This window comes from Temnothorax curvispinosus, unplaced genomic scaffold, assembly GCF_003070985.1.
Source record: "Temnothorax curvispinosus isolate PA1 unplaced genomic scaffold, ASM307098v1 QBEX01003498.1, whole genome shotgun sequence".
NCBI classification, from domain to species: domain Eukaryota; kingdom Metazoa; phylum Arthropoda; class Insecta; order Hymenoptera; family Formicidae; genus Temnothorax; species Temnothorax curvispinosus.
This window is the reverse complement of record NW_020213278.1, coordinates 1-17,272: the sequence shown is the minus strand read 5'-3', so window position 1 is coordinate 17,272 and position 17,272 is coordinate 1. Positions and strand designations below refer to the sequence as shown.

General features: G+C 35.6%; 4 protein-coding genes and 1 long non-coding RNA gene across 7 annotated transcripts; all 5 read left to right on the top strand.

Annotated features, from left to right (window-relative positions):
* The first annotated feature begins 1,016 nt into the window (after positions 1–1,016).
* Positions 1,017–3,449, top strand: LOC112452596 (cytochrome P450 9e2-like). The gene has a single exon (XM_025012881.1). The coding sequence runs from the start codon at positions 1,072–1,074 to the stop codon at positions 2,620–2,622; it is 1,551 nt and encodes a 516-aa protein (XP_024868649.1). The 5' UTR covers positions 1,017–1,071; the 3' UTR covers positions 2,623–3,449.
* Positions 3,450–4,086: 637 nt separating this feature from the next.
* Positions 4,087–6,106, top strand: LOC112452598. 2 transcript variants are annotated; one of them, XR_003040524.1, is made up of 5 exons: positions 4,087–4,493; positions 5,035–5,131; positions 5,243–5,497; positions 5,592–5,766; positions 5,867–6,106. It is a non-coding gene; the product is annotated as an uncharacterized LOC112452598 (long non-coding RNA). The 2 variants fall into 2 exon arrangements; XR_003040525.1 differs by having other exon boundaries at positions 5,035–5,145.
* Positions 6,107–7,200: 1,094 nt separating this feature from the next.
* On the top strand, positions 7,201–9,926 carry LOC112452595 (cytochrome P450 9e2-like). Of its 2 annotated transcripts, none has more exons than XM_025012879.1 (2): positions 7,201–8,931; positions 9,778–9,926. In XM_025012879.1, exons 1-2 carry the CDS (start codon positions 7,388–7,390, stop codon positions 9,800–9,802), a joined length of 1,569 nt encoding a protein of 522 aa, XP_024868647.1. In that variant the 5' UTR covers positions 7,201–7,387; the 3' UTR covers positions 9,803–9,926. The 2 variants fall into 2 exon arrangements, with proteins under 2 accessions (XP_024868647.1, XP_024868648.1); XM_025012880.1 differs by having other exon boundaries at positions 7,201–8,942.
* Positions 9,927–11,710: 1,784 nt separating this feature from the next.
* On the top strand, positions 11,711–14,431 carry LOC112452593 (cytochrome P450 9e2-like). Its single transcript, XM_025012877.1, has one exon. It carries the CDS (start codon positions 11,769–11,771, stop codon positions 13,323–13,325), a length of 1,557 nt encoding a protein of 518 aa, XP_024868645.1. The 5' UTR covers positions 11,711–11,768; the 3' UTR covers positions 13,326–14,431.
* Positions 14,432–14,533: 102 nt separating this feature from the next.
* LOC112452594 (cytochrome P450 9e2-like) lies at positions 14,534–17,266 on the top strand (the record flags this gene model as incomplete). The annotated part of the gene is made up of 1 exon (XM_025012878.1): positions 14,534–17,266. A coding segment is annotated over exon 1 (1,389 nt), but the record flags the coding sequence as incomplete, so codon positions are not given.
* Positions 17,267–17,272: the final 6 nt, after the last annotated feature.

The following is a 17,272-nucleotide window of genomic DNA, read 5'->3' as shown; positions in this document are numbered from 1 at the left end:
AATCGATTTGTTCTTATGGAGACTAAGATTCTGATAGCTCATCTTTTACAAAAGTTCACTCTAAAGACTACGAAAAAAACTGTCGAACCAATTGTATATAATAAAAAGGAGTTTTCATTGCAACCTGTTGGCGGATTCTGGATTAGCTTGGAGAAGAGAGAAACGTGAATAAACAAAAATTATATATTGTTTCCTCAAAGTAGTAAATTTTGACAGTAAAATATAACGAAAAATTTCTCCGTGTATAGAACTTTTTGTCCATTTCGATATATTATTTGATAATTGTCACCGAATGTACTGTCTCTTGCTTTATATATATACTTACGCGGCAATTCGGAACTTCTGACTAATTCTGACTAATACATATATAGCACAAGTGACATATCTATATAATTGCACGTCGTTCCTTCCGCTTCTTTCCTTCTCACACACAATTTAGTTTCTCTTTCTTTCCGAGCAAAATGTCGGGATGTATTCGACAAATGTCATGCGCATTTAAACTGACTGACTAATATCTTGTGCAATTATGATGCGACATATGTATCATCGCAATAATGTCGAGAGGCGTTTCTCCCTCCCATTTTCGTTTGATTCACGGTAAGATCTACGCAACGTATTGATAATGCCGCGCCAGAGAGATTGCGGGATTTCTGGCGCAAGCGTATTAGCGCGCAGTGGTCAACACGTGATTACTTTACATGCTCGTATGTAGATTGTTTTGCATAAGGCGTTTTCTGGGCTACACTTGCATGGAAAGAAGTTACAACGCGGTTGCAACACGAATGTTGGTACCTATATGTAATAAAGTCGACTGCAAACGCATGCATAAATTTATATATTATTTAATTTCTAAGAACGTCTAGAGACTATTTTCTTTAACACATATTATTTTCTTCTTATAAAAGATTCGATACCTGTATTTCGGTGAGAATTGTACGCTACTAATTATCTGAAACGGTTCGCGTTACTACGCATGCGTCAGAAATCCCGTAATCTCTCAAACTGCGCCGCGCCCGACGAAGTATCTCGTTTGTCTCACAATCAGTTTGTCTGTTATACTGTCGTGTCACGATGGATTTATCGTGGCTTTCGTCGCCCTTTGCGCTATTATTGATTACTCTGGTCGTCATTGGCGTCCTGAAAATTGTCGCTGCGGTGCATCGTACATATTTTTACTGGAAGGATAAAGGTGTACCTTACATGCCAGATTCGCTATCATCTTTTATGTCGGGTTGGAAATTGATTCTGAGTCGCATCAGTTTTGTCGATCATTTTCAATATGTCTACAATTACTTTCCGGACGCAAAATATGTTGGAATAATGGATTTCGGCACGCCTGGCGTGCTAGTGCGGGATCCTGAGTTGATCAAAGACATCATGGTAAAGGATTTTGAATCCTTCCCGGATCATCGCAGTTTCGTCGACGTCAGCGCGGAACCGCTATTTGGCAAGAACATCTTCGCCTTGCGCGGAGATCGTTGGAGAGAAATGAGGAATACATTAAGCCCCTCTTTCACCGCCAGCAAGATGAAGTTTATGTTTGACCTGATTTCAGAATGTTCTCACAATTTCGTTAATTATTTGGTCGATCATCCGGAAGTCTGTCATGCGGTCGAAACGAAGGGGGCCTTTCGACGATACACTACCGACGTAATTGCTACGACAGCCTTTGGCATAAGTGTGAATTCTATGAAAGATCAAAACAATGAGTTCTATGCAAGAGGAATAGAAGCTACCAAATTTTCTTCTGGACTGCTAACGATAGCTAAGATGATGTTATTTCGCGCGTGTCCACGGTTCGCTAAATTAATAGGTCTGTCTCTTTTCCCGCCGGCTACTAGCGAGTTTTTCAAGAAGATCGTAGGGGAAACCATTCGAGCACGGGAAGAGCAAGGTATCGTCAGACCGGACATGATTCATTTATTAATGCAGGCTCGGGACAAAGAAGGTCCCAGTGTACATAAAATGACATTGGATGACATCGTTTCGCAAGCCTTTATCTTTTTCTTCGCTGGTTTCGAAACATCTGCGACACTGATGTGTTTCGCTGCTCACGAGCTGGCAGTTAATCAAGATGTGCAAGATCGTTTACGCGAAGAGGTACAACAGCATCTTGCCGAAGGAAATGGTGAGATTTCTTACGAGTCGCTGTCGAAGATGTCTTACATGGATATGGTGATCTCCGAGACTCTCAGAAAGTATCCACCGGCGATTATTACCGATCGACTTTCGGTCAAGAGATATGAATTAGCTCCGTCGCGACCAGGCTGCAAGAATGTGATCATCGAACCCAACAATTTATTGATGTTTCCCATTCACGGTTTACATCACGATCCGAAGTACTTTCCGAACCCGGATAAATTCGATCCCGAAAGGTTCAGCAAGGAGAACAAAGACAAAATTTTACCGTACACTTATCTACCATTCGGTCACGGACCTAGACAATGTATCGGCAATCGATTTGCTCTCATGGAGACTAAGATTCTAATAGCTCATCTTTTACAAAAGTTCACTCTGAAGACTACGGAAAAGACTGTCGAACCAATCGTATACACTAAAAAGTTGTTTGCGTTGGAACCTGTTGGTGGATTCTGGATTAGATTGGAGAAAAGAGAAACGTGAAAGTCTTGCACTCAATACATTATCGTATGATGTAGTTGTGTTTGGAAAAACATCGCCGCATTTTCAATTTTTAAGATATTCAACGCGTGTATGTACTTTAGAAGATGATTGACGTGTGAAGATTGGAGTGTAAAGATTGAAGTGTTAAGATTGAAGTGTGAAGAATGACGTAATATATCGCAAACAATAAAATTTCCGATGTATTGCGTCATTATGTTCGAAGCAAATAACCAAGTTTTTCCTGGTGAGAAATAAAAAAATTAAATATTACGATAAACATCATGACTTGCGTAGACTTCCACGTTTATTTGATTATGCCGATTGTTTTTAATGATTTATATAACTTCCCCACTTGTCGCTAAATATAAATAGGATCAATTCGTTAATTCTTCATGTAAGAACGATTATCTCTATCGTGCAAAGATGTTTCGCACATTTTTCTTTCGAAATTTTTTATTAGTTCAAATTATGTCTGTTGTAACTTATTATAAATTTAAGCGTTCGCTGTTATAATTTTTTAAATAAGTATGACGAAACAATATCATTAATAGAGTCGATGTACCATGATGTAATAATATACCATTCTGTATGTGCATTTATAATGTTTTTTAATATTTTTTTATAAATAAAATTTTTAAATTTTTAATAAAACCAAATGTCACTATTTTATTATAGCAATATAAAATATAAACAATCAAATTATAATAAACTGACAAAGCATTTAACATTTTTTACAGCGTATGTATGACACATTTGGATCAAAGATTGTTAATCAGATATGATTGTGAATCAGACATGATTCATTGTCTGAGAATAGATAGTATATATAAAAAAAATAAGGAAAACAATCCATTACATTTATAGGTAATGCAAAATGCGCAGATAATCATTAAATTAAATCAATTACCTATACACAAACGTTTACAAATAAGAATTTGTTATTAATTGCGATATTTCTGAGAAATATCTTTTTAATGTTGATAAGAGTATTGATAAGATTAAATATAATGTTGTTTTGTTATATTGTTATCGAGAATGATATCATGCGAGAATAATAAGATAATGAAAATAAGATAAATTAAAGCTACTCATTGCAACAATGTTTTGGATCTTGAAATCCACCTTCATAAATAAATGCAATTTATCCTCTCGTTGCAAGTTTTGGGTGTTTTATGTCAGATAGTTTGTGGCCAAGTTTTGCTCCATTTCATTCTCTGATTGTTATTCATATTTATAATATTTCCACTAGTCTATTTTTATTAATGGTGACTGTTACATGTATATCTATATATATGTATATATCTTTTGTAATATATATACAGAAGAATAAATATAATTATACATTTTATAAAAATATTTTATTGGGGCGTAAATTTTTCTTCACAAGAAAGCTAAAGTCTTTTCCCCTTCTGAAAAACAGAATTGAAACAGAGATAACAACTTCTATTATAAAAATCTCTCACAAAAATGTTTTATTACTAGATATTGTTTGAAAAACAAAACTTTGGAAAAACTAAAAGAGCAGCTGAAGTCTGGCAGGCTGAGTTTTTTCAAAGTTTTGGGGAAAAGATGGGGCAAGCGCACATGTACATCCCACTAAAAAATTCCAGAACCTCTCCAGGACCCTGCTACTAATGCTGGAGCTTAAAATAAGGGTGATGTTTTTCACAGGTTATCTATTCCTACCGAGAAACAGCGTTAGTTAGGATGAGCGAGAGTAAAGTAAAGCAGAGAGAAGACATTGGTCCTCCAGCACCAAAGCAAGAGAAAATAAAAAATCTTTGAAAAAAAAAGCATTGCGAAAACTCAGTTTCCGATATTTTACCTAAGGCTTCATCAGTTTCAATCTCGTGTTCTTTGGACTTGATTTGGTAAGTGAATTTTACTTTTTTTTGCCGGTTAGTTCCAATTTTAATTGCTCCGCAACTTTCCTTTTTTTCTTCTGAATAAATAAATAATTAAAATAAATATTTAAAAAATAAAAGCAAACTTACATATAAAACGCTAACTTCCAATCAATTCTTACATTAATTATTTATAAAAACTCTAATTTAATATGTAATGATATTAATATATATCTAATACATTAATATATCAATAATATTATTTGAGAACATGTATATTAATATTTATAAAATTAAATTTGGATAATCGTTTAGTTGATACTTCACGTTTCAAATCCTATAATTGTTAATACCAATGCAACATAAATTTTGTTTATTTATATATTTATAAAGTCACGTATATATAATTTTTTGGCGCATATGTAAATGTTAAATTATAAGTTATCAAACTATTTATACATATGCGTGCATATATTAATGGACGTTGAAATCAGGTTTTACAAAGTTTTAGTTTTAAAATTTATGCATGTATAGAATTTGTTTTATAATATCTATCATTTTTATACAGGAACACCCAAGAAATCATATTCCAGAACTGTGTCGGTAGTTCTATCATCTCGGATGGGTGACTGGTACTGGTGGCGGTATCTCCATAAAATACATGAGTTAATATTCTACAGTAATACACTTGTATTAAAAGCTTGATTGCTTGATTGTCATATGTGCAAAACTATTATTAAAGTATAGACATTCACTAAAATTTCTGTCCTACACAGATAAGATCTGCATAGCTCCTTCTGATGTACAAAAGGAGAGTATAACGCCCAACGATATGTTCGTACAAGATATCAATGAAACAGATTTCGAATTGTCTCCAAAAAAAAACTGACGAAGTTGCAATGTACTTCGCTATTTATGTGCGCCTATTTAAGAAGAAACGCGGGTGCTGTATAATTTACACCCATTCGAAATTTATTGCTGTGATGACAACACTGTGGCCTGGGAAAGAAGTCAGGATCACTCATTTTTAGGTGATAAAAGTTATACATTTAAATCGTATTTTTAAGTCCATTGACAGTTAATTTCAAATTGATATAATGACATAAAACTGTTTGATTTACGTAGAATCAAACAGAGAGTAGAAAGTGTATTGTTACGACGAGGAGCTGGTAATATCAAACACAGAAAGCACTCCTTTTGAGAAGAATTTGAAGGACGATTTAGACAATTAAAATTATCGTTGATTACCCTACTGAGACTTGCGCAGTATTGGTATGCAGACATGGGATTTATGTGTGAGGTAATTCTTGGCAGCAGGCAAAAATTATGTCTTTACTATCTCATGTCACAATAAAATTTATTTAACGATCCTTGTCTTAAATGTCTTTTTCTTTTTATAGGACGAAATGTTACGATTATTTGCTCGGCATCGCAGTTCAAATAAAACAATGTGGATTATATCCGTTGACAACTCCAAATAATTACGGATTTTTAGGTACCCAGGCACATAGTAAATTAGGATAATTTGTAATATTAATATACATTTTATTTTTCTGCCATAATTCTGTGCCATGACACCATAATTCTATGTATATTTGAACTATGTACATTTTTTAGACATTAAACGTATATAAAAATTAAAATCAAAAGTAAATTATACAATTTTAATTATAATATTTCATATATATATATATATATATATATATATATATATATATATACTATTGTATGCATGTAACGTTTATAAGGCATGAATGATATCGATATTTTCAAATATACATGTCAAATAATGCAAATTATTTTCTAATCTTCTTTGCTAACTTGGTCTCTTGGTTCATATGACAATCTTTTCAGTCGAATTCACCTATATTTATTATATTTAATATTATGTTGGACGCTAATACTTCTCTACCAAAATGTAATAAGAAGAATGTTTCTTAATTCTATATTATGAACTTTCTCCATCCGATAATTCACATAAAAATATATTTATAAAAAAGCACAAGAGGAATAGTTATTACTGCGGGTGTTGGTATGAGCAAAGTGTTAGGAGTACCTTAAGACACACACTTCGTCCGAAATGGTAGAGCGCTCAATCTATGAATTCATCATCTGGAGGATCTGATACACATGCAAAAGAGTTTTAAATAATTAAGTAATGCTCCGCATTATGCTTTACATTTTTAAATGTTTATTCAACATTTAAATGTTCATTGCTAACATGTGGCTCGTTTCTAGCGTTGAAAGAAACGTATCTGAGAGAAAACATACATCTTTTCTTTTATAGATACGCAGAAAAAATTTTCTCTTAGAATTTACCCTAAAAATCATGTTTTTATATTTTGGATTGCTGCATCTACCATGGTTTGCCAATATCAATCAGCACACAGTAGATCAATGACCAGTCTCTTACTTGAAGGTCTCTAATCACAATAATATCGAAAGGCGTTTCACCCTCGTTTCATTCACGATAAGATCTGCGCAACATGTATTTATAACGCCGCGCCAGTATTGTAAGATTGCGGGATTTCTGGCACATGCGTAGTAGCGTGCAGTGGTCAACACGTGATTATTTTACATGCTCGTATGTAGATTGTTTCGCATAAGGCGCTTCCTAAGCTACATTTGCGTGGAAAGAAGTTATAACGGTTGCAACGAATGTTATATTCATGCATGTAATAGAGACGACTGCAAACGCATAAACTATATTATTTAATTTCTAAAAACCTCCAGAGGCTATCTTCTTTAACATATATTATTCTCTTCTTATAATGGGTCTGACGATACCTATATTTCAGTAAGAAATATACGCTACTAATCGTCTGGAACCGCTTGCGTTACGCAATCAATTAACACTGCGCCGCGCTCGACGAAGTATCTTGTTTGTCTCACAGTCAGTTTGTCTTTTATACTGTCGTGTCATGATGGATTTATCGTGGCTTTCGTCGCCCTTTGCGCTATTATTAATAACTCTGGTCGTCATCGGCGTCCTGAAAATTGTCGCTGTAGTGCATCATTCATATTTTTACTGGAAAAATAAGGATGTACCTTACCTGCCAGATTCATCTTTCATAACGGTTTGGAAATTGTTTCTGGGTCATGTCAGTTTTGTCGATCATTTTCAATATCTATACAATTACTTTCCGGACGCAAAATATGTTGGACTAATGGAATTTAGCAGGCCTGCCGTGCTACTGCGCGATCCTGATCTGATCAAAGATATCATGGTAAAGGATTTTGAATCCTTCCCGGATCATCGCAGTTTCGTCGACGTCAGTGCGGAACCGCTATTTGGCAAGAACATCTTCGCCTTGCGCGGAGATCGTTGGAGAGAAATGAGGAATACATTAAGCCCCTCTTTTACAGCCAGCAAGATGAAGATCATGTTTGACCTGATGTCGGAATGTTCTCACAATTTCGTTAATTATTTGGTCGATCATCCGGAAGTCTGCCATGCGATCGAAACGAAGGGGGTCTTTAGACGATACGCCACCGACGTAATTGCTACGACAGCCTTTGGCATAAGTGTGAATTCTATGAAAGATCCAGACAATGAGTTCTATACAAGAGGAATAGAGATTACCAAGGGATTTTCTCCCGGACCGCTAGCGATGGCTAAGATGATCCTTTTCCAAGTGTGTCCACGGTTCGCTAAATTAATAGGCCTGTCTCTTTTTCCGGCTACCAGCGAGTTTTTCAAGAAGATCGTGGGGGAAACCATTAGAGCGCGAGAAGAGCAAGGTATCGTTAGACCGGACATGATTCATTTATTAATGCAGGCTCGGGACAAAGAAGGTGCCGGTGTATATAAGATGACATTAGATGACATCGTTTCGCAAGCCTTTATCTTTTTCTTCGCTGGTTTCGAAACATCTGCGGCGCTGATGTGTTTCGTTGCTCACGAGCTGGCAGTTAACCGAGATATACAAGATCGTTTGCGCGAAGAGGTACAACAGCATCTTGCCGAAGGAAACGGGGAGATTTCTTACGAGTCGCTGTCGAAGATGTCTTACATGGATATGGTGATCTCCGAGACTCTCAGAAAGTACCCACCGATGATTCTCACCGATAGACTTTGTGCTAAGAGATATGAATTACCTCCGTCGCGATCAGGCTGCAGGAATGCGATCGTTGAACCCAACAATGTATTGATGATTTTCATTCACGGTTTACATCGCGATCCGGCGTACTTTCCGAACCCGGATAAGTTCGATCCCGAAAGGTTCAGCGAGGAGAACAAAGACAAAATTTTACCGTACACTTATCTACCATTTGGTCACGGACCTAGAAAATGTATTGGCAATCGATTTGTTCTCATGGAGGCTAAGATTCTGATAGCTCATCTTTTACAAAAGTTTACTGTGAAGACTACGGAAAAGACTGTCGAACCAATTGTATACACTAAAAAGGAGTTTGCGTTGCAACCTGTTGGCGGATTCTGGATTGGCTTAGAGAAGAGAGAAACGTGAGAATCTTGTACGCAATACATTATCGTACGATATGTAGTTGTGTTTGGAAAAACACTGCCGCATTTTCAACTTTCAAGATGTTCAACGCGTATACAATATCTTTTTTTTTTTTTTGCGATGTATTACGTTATTATGCACAAAGCGAATAACTAAGTCTTTGCTAGTAAAGGATAAGAAAATAAAATATTACGATAAACATTATGACTTGCGTAGACTGTCAAATCTACTTGATTGTGATCATTTTCAATCATTTATATAACTTCTACTTGTCGCTAAATATTATAGTATAGTAAGACTAATAGAGTCAAATCAATATCGTTAATTCTTCAAGTAAAAACAAATATCTCTATCGCGCAAATGTCTTTCGCACAAATTTTTTTCTTTCGAAATGTATTATTAGTTCAAATATGTTTGTTGTAATTTATTGTAAATTTGAGCATTTGAGATGTAGTTTTTGAAATATGTATAAGAAAACAATATCATTAATAGAGTCGATGTAGCACGTTATAATATTGCATATGTGCATTCATAATATTTTTCAATAATATTTTCTTATAAGTAAGATTTTTAAATTTCTGATAAATCAAAAGTGACTATTTTGTTATAGCTACATAAAATATAAATAATCAAATTATAATAAATTGACAAAGCATTTTTTTATAGCAAACGTGACACATTTCGATCCAAGATTGTTAATTAGATATGATTGTAAACCTAAGTGAGATAGAAGTCAGGCTCACTTATTTCGAAATGATAAAAATTATACATTTAAATCGTATCTTTAAGTCCATTGACAGTTACTTTCAAATTGATAACGACATAAAAATGTTCGACTTATGTAGGAATACAGAATCAAAGAGAGGGTAGACGACGAAGAGTGTATTATGACGAGGAGCTGATAATATCGATCATAGAAAACTTTTCTTTTAAGAAAAATTTAAACGACGATTTAGATAATTAAAACTATCGTTAATTACCCTGAGACTTGCGCAGTATTAGTACGCAGATATAGGATTTTTGTGTGGGGCAATTCTTGGCAACAAGCAAAAACTATGTAAGCTACTCTGCTATCACATGTCACAATAAAATTTATTTAACGATCTTTATCTTAAATGTTTTTTTTACAGGACGGAATGTTATGATTATTTGCTTGACATTGCAGTTCAAATGATACAATATGGATTAGATCCGTCGACAACTCTAAATGATTATGAATTAAAGTACCTGCAGGCACATAGTAAATTAGGGTAGTCTGTAATATTAATATAAAATTTATTTTTCTACAATAATTCTGTGCCATGATGCCATAATTCTATGTATTTCTGAACTGTGTACATTTTTTTTTAGACATTAAACGTATATAAAAATTAAAATAAAAAGTAAATTATATATATACAATTTTAATTATAATCACATATTCCACATAGGTCTATATTCCACATAGGTCTATATACTATTGTATATGTATAAACGTTTATAAGACATAAATAATATGGATATTTTCAAATATATATGTCAAATGATGCAAATTGTTTTCTAATCTTCTTCGCTAGCTTGGTCTCTTGGCTCACATGACAATTTTTTCAGTCGAATCCATCTACATTTATTATATTTAATATTCTGTCGGATGCTAATACTTCTCTACCGAATTGTAATGGGAAGAGTCTTTCTTAATTCTTATTACAAGATTTTTCTATCCAATTATTCACATAAAGATATTTATAAAAGCACAAAAAGAATAGTTATCACCGCGGGTATTGATATGAGCAAAGTTTTAAGACACACACATCGTACAAAGTGGTCGAGCACTTAATCTATATAAATTCTTCTCCTGGAAGATCGGACACATATGCGAAAGTGCTTTGAATAAAGTAATGCTCCGCATTGTGTCTAACATTCTTAAATGTTTATTGTTAACATGTAGCTCGTTGTTTAGCGTTGAAGCTGAGAGGAAACACATCTTTTTCTTAATTACACAGAAAGGATTTTCTCTTACAATTTATCCAAAAAATCATGTTTTTATATTTCGGATTTGTTCTGCCCTGGTTTGTCAATATCAATCAGCACACAGTAGATCAAAGGTCAGTTTTTTACTTGAAGGTCTCTAATCACAATAATATCGAAAGGCGCTCCTCCCTCCCATCTTCGTTTCATTCACGATAAGATCTGCGCAACACATTGGGTGCGTTCAGCCGATACTCCGCTAGCCTAGCAATCGTGAGCAGTTGCTCGTTTTCGCTCGTTTCCTCTCTTTTGACCCAATGGATTAAAAAGAGAGGAAACGAGCGAAAACGAGCGACTGCTCACGATTGCTAGGCTAGCGGAGTATCGGCTGAACGCACCCATTATACTTACGACGCCGCTGCAGTATTGGACGATTGCGCAAGAGATTACGGGATTTCTGGCACATGCGTAGTAGCGTGTAGTGGTCACTAACACGTGATTATTTTACATGCTCGTATGTAGATTGTTTCGCATAAGGCGCTTCCAGGGCTACATTCCAGGGCGTGGAAAGAAGTTATAACGGTTGCAACGAATGTTATATTCATGTAATAGAGTCGACTGCAAACGCATAAACTATATTATTTAATTTCTAAAAACCTCCAGAGGTTATTTTCTTTAACACATATTATTCTTTAACATATATTATTCTCTTATTATAATTGGTCTGACGATACCTATATTTCAGTGAGAAATATACGCTACTAATCGTCTGTGGAACAGTTCGCGCTACTACGTGTCAGAATTCACGCAATCACACTTAACATTGCGCCGCGCTCGACGAAGTATCTTGTTTGTCTCATAGTCAGTTTGTCTGTTATACTGTCGTGTCATGATGGATTCGTCGTGGCTTTCGTCGCCCTTTGCGCTATTATTGATTACTCTTATCGTCATCGGCGTTCTGAAAATTGTCGCTGTGCTGCATCATTCATATTTTTACTGGAAGAATAAGGGTATACCTTACCTGCCAGATTCGCTATCATCTTTTATAACGGGTTGGAAAATGATTCTGGGTCGCATCAGTATCATCGATTATTATCAATATGCATATAATTACTTTCCGGATGCAAAATATGTTGGACTAATGGAATTTGGTACGCCTAACGTGCTAGTGTGCGATCCTGAGCTGGTCAAAGACGCCATGGTGAAGGATTTTGAATCCTTCCCGGATCATCGCAGTTTCGTCGACGACAGCGTGGAACCGCTATTTGGCAAGAACATCTTTTCCTTGCGCGGAGATCGTTGGAGAGAAATGAGGAATACATTAAGCCCCTCTTTCACCGCCAGCAAGATGAAGATCATGTTTGACCTGATATCGGAATGTTCTCACAATTTCGTTAATTACTTGGTCGATCATCCGGAAATCTGCCATGCAATCGAAATGAAGGAGGTCTTTAGACGATACGCCACCGACGTAATTGCTACGACAGCCTTTGGCATAAGTGTGAATTCTATGAAAGATCAAGACAATGAGTTCTATATAAGAGGAATAGAGGCTACCAAAGGATTTTCTGCTGGACCGCTAGGGATGGCTAAGATGGTCCTTCTTGAAATGTGTCCACGGCTCTCTAAATTAATAGGTCTGTCTTTTTTCCCGCCGGCTACCAGCAAGTTTTTCAAGAAAATCGTGGGGGAAACCATTAGAGCGCGGGAAGAGCAAGGTATCGTCAGACCGGACATGATTCATTTATTAATGCAGGCTCGGGACAAAGAAGGTCCCACTGTACATAAAATGACATTGGATGACATCGTTTCGCAAGCCTTTATTTTTTTCTTCGCTGGTTTCGAAACATCTGCGACGCTGATGTGTTTCGTTGCTCACGAGCTGGCAGTTAACCAAGATATACAAGATCGTTTGCGCGAGGAAGTACAACAGCATCTTGCCGAAGGAAACGGTGAGATTTCTTACGAGTCGCTGTCGAAGATGTCTTACATGGATATGGTGATCTCCGAGACTCTTAGAAAGTATCCGCCGGCGATCATGACCGATAGAATTTGCGTTAAGAAATATGAACTACCTCCGTCGCGACCAGGCTGCAAGAATGTGATCGTCGAACCCAACAATGTATTGACGTTTTTCATTTATGGTTTTCATCGTGATTCGAAGTACTTTCCGAACCCTGATAAGTTTGATCCCGAAAGGTTTAACAAGGAGAACAAAGACAAAATTTTACCGTACACTTATCTACCATTCGGTCACGGACCTAGACAATGTATTGGCAATCGATTTGTTCTCATGGAGGCTAAGATTCTGATAGCTCATCTTTTACAAAAGTTTACTCTGAAGACTACGGAAAAGACTGTCGAACCAATCGTATACGCTAACCACGAGTTTGCGTTGCAACCTGTTGGCGGATTCTGGATTGGCTTAGAGAAGAGAGAAACGTGAGATTCTTGTACGCAATACATTGTCGTACGATATGTAGCTGTGTTTGAAAAAACATTGCCGCATTTTCAACTTTCAAGATGTTCAACGCGTATGCACTTTGGAAGATAATTGTACAATATCCTTTTTTGCGATGTATTACGTCATTATGCACAAAGCAAATAACTAAGTCTTTGCTAGTAAAGAATAAGAAAATGAAATATTACGATAAACATTATGACTTGCGTAGACTGTCAAATCTACTTGATTGTGATCATTTTTAATCATTTATATAACTTCCACTTGTCGCTAAATAGTATAATAGGAATAATAGAGTCAAATCAATATTGTTAATTCTTCAAGTAAAAACGAATATCTCTATCGCGCAAATGTCTTTCGCACACATTTTTCTTTCGAAATTTATTATTAGTTCAAATATGTTTGTTGTAATTTATTGTAAATTTGAGCATTTGAGATGTAGTTTTTAAAATAAGTATAAGAAAACAATATCATTAATAGAGTCGATGCAGCACGCTATAATATTGCATATGTGTATTCATAATATTTTTCAATAATATTTTCTTATAAGTAAGTATTTTGAATTTCTAATAAATCAAAAGTGACTATTTTGTTATAGCTGTATAAAATATAAATAATCAAATTATAATAAATTGACAAAGCTTTTTTTTATAGCAAACGTGACACATTTCGATCAAAAATTATTAATTAGATATGATTGTGAACCTATGTCAGATAGAAGTCAAGCTCACTTATATCGAGATGATAAAAATTATACATATAAATCGTATCTTTAAGTCCATTGACAGTTAATTTCAAATTGAAAATGACATAAAAACGTTCGACTTATGTAGAAATATAGAATCAAAAAGAGGGTAGACGACGAAGAGTGTATTACGACAAGGAGCTGATAATATCGATCATAGAAAGCACTCCTTTTGAAAAGAATTTAAATGACGATTTAGATAATTAAAACTATCGTTAATTATCCTGAGACTTCCGCAGTATTGGTACGCAGATACAGGATATATGTGTGGGCAATTCTTGGCAACAGGCAAAAACTACGTAAGCTATTTTGCTATCACATGTCACAATAAAATTTATTTAATAATCTTTGTCTTAAATGTTTTTTTTTTTACGGACGGAATGTTACGATTATTTGCTTGACATTGCAGTTCAATGATACAATATAGATCAGATCCGTCGATAACGCTAAATAATTATGAATTAAAGTACCAGGCACATTAGTAAAGTAGGATAGTTTGTAATATTAATATAAAATTTATTTTTCTGCCATAATTCTGTGCCATGATGCCATAATTCTATGTATATTTGAACTATGTACATTTTTTAGACATTAAACGTATATAAAAATTAAAATAAAAAGTAAATTATAAATTTTAATTATAATCACATATTCCACATAAGTATATATACTATTGTATGTATGTTTGTTTATAAGACCTAAATAATTTGGATATTTTCAAATATATATGTCAAATGATGCAAATTGTTTTCTAATCTTCTTCGCTAGCTTGGTCTCTTGGCTCACATGACAATTTTCTCAGTCAAATCCATCTACATTTATTATATTTAATATTCTATCGGATGCCAATACTTCTCTACCGAATTGTAATGGGAAGAGTTTTTTTAATTCATTACAAGATTTCTCCATCCAATAATTTATATAGAAATATTTATAAAACCACAAGAAGAATAGTCATCATCGCGGATGTTGATATGAGCAAAGGTTGGGACACACACTTCGTCCAAAATGGTCGAGCGCTTAATCTATAAATTCTTTACCTGGAGGATCGGACACATATGCGAAAGAGCTTTTTGAATAAAGTAACGCTCCGCATTATACCTAAGATTTTTAAATGTTTATTCACATTTAAATGTTTCTTGTTAACACATAGCTCGTTGTCTAGCGTTGAAGCTGAGAGAAAACATATCTGTTTATTAAATACACCGAAAAAATTTTCTCTTACAATTTACCTAAAAAATCATGTTTTTATATTTTGGATTGGTTCTGCCATGGTTTGTCAATATCATTCAGCATACAATCAATCAATGACCAGTCTCTTACTTGACAATCGCAATAATATCTCTAATCGCAATAATATTTAAAGGCGTTTCTCCCTCCCATTTTCGTTTCATAGTTTCATTCACGATAAGAACTGCACAACACGTATATTTATAACACCGCGCCAGTATTGGGAGATTGCAGGATTTCTGGCGCATACGTATTTGTAGCGTGAAATAATCAACACGTGATTATTTTATATGCTTGTATGTAGATTGTTCTGGATAAGGCGCTTTCTGGGCTACATTTGCGCAGAAAAAAATTATAACGGTTGCAACGAATTTTGGTATTCATGTAATAAAGTCGACTGCATAGGTTTGATACCTATATTTCGGTGAGAATTATACGCTACTAATCGCCTGGAACGTTATCTATGACGTGTCAGAATTCCCGCAATCACTCAACACTGCGCTGCGCTCGACGAAGTATCTTGTTTGTCTCACAATCAGTTTGTCTGTAATACTGTCATGTCATGATGGATTTATCGTGGCTTTCGTCGCCTTTTGCGCTATTATTGATTACTCTGGTCGTCATCGGCGTCCTGAAAATTGTCGCTGTGCTGCATCATACATATCTTTATTGGAAGAATAAAGGTGTACCTTACCTGCCAATTAATCTATCAAATTCTATAACGGATTGGAAATTGCTTCTGGGTCGCATCAGTGTTGTCAATTACTTCCAATATTTATACAATTATTTTCCGGATGCAAAATATGTTGGACTAATGGATTTTGGCATGCCTAGCGTGTTAGTGCGCGATCCTGAGCTGATCAAAGACATCATGGTAAAGGATTTTGAATCCTTCCCGGATCATCGCAGTTTCGTTGACGCCAGCGTAGAACCGTTATTTAGCAAGAACATCACCTCCTTGCGCGGAGATCGTTGGAGAGAAATGCGGAATACATTAAGCCCCTCTTTTACCGCCAGCAAAATGAAGTTCATGTTTAACCTGATGTCGGAATGTTCTCACAATTTCGTTAATTATTTGGTCGATCATCCGGAAGTCTGCCATTCGATCGAAACGAAGGGAGTCTTTAGACGATACGCCACCGACGTAATTGCTACGACAGCCTTTGGCATAAGTGTGAATTCTATGAAAGATCAAGACAATGAGTTCTATATAAGAGGAATAGAGATTATCAAAGGATTTTCTGCTGGACCGCTAGGGATGGCTAAGATGATCCTTTTTCAAGCGTGTCCACGGCTCGCTAAATTATTAGGTCTGTCGCTTTTCCCGCCGTCTACGACCGAGTTTTTCAAGAAGATCGTAGGGGAAACCATTAGAGCGCGGGAGGAGCAAGGTATCGTCAGACCGGACATGATTCATTTATTAATGCAGGCTCGGGACAAAGAAGATGTACATAAAATGACCGTGGATGATATCGTTTCGCAAGCCTTCATCTTTTTCTTCGCTGGTTTCGAAACATCTGCGACGTTGATGTGTTTCGCTGCTCACGAGCTGGCAGTTAACCAAGATGTACAGGATCGTTTGCGCGAGGAAGTACAACAGCATCTTGCCGAAGGAAACGGTGAGATTTCTTACGAGTCGATATCGAAGATATCTTACATGGATATGGTGATCTCTGAGACTCTTAGAAAATATCCGCCGTCGATCATCACCGATAGACTTTGCGCTAAGAGATATGAACTACCTCCGTCGCGACCAGGCTGCAAGAATGCGATCGTCGAACCCAACCATGTATTGTTGTTTCCTATTTATAGTTTACATCACGATCCGACGTACTTTCCGAATCCGGATAAATTTGATCCGGAAAGGTTCAACGAGGAGAATAAAGACAAAATTTTACCGTACACTTACTTACCATTCGGTCACGGACCTAGAAAATGTATCGGCAATCGATTTGCT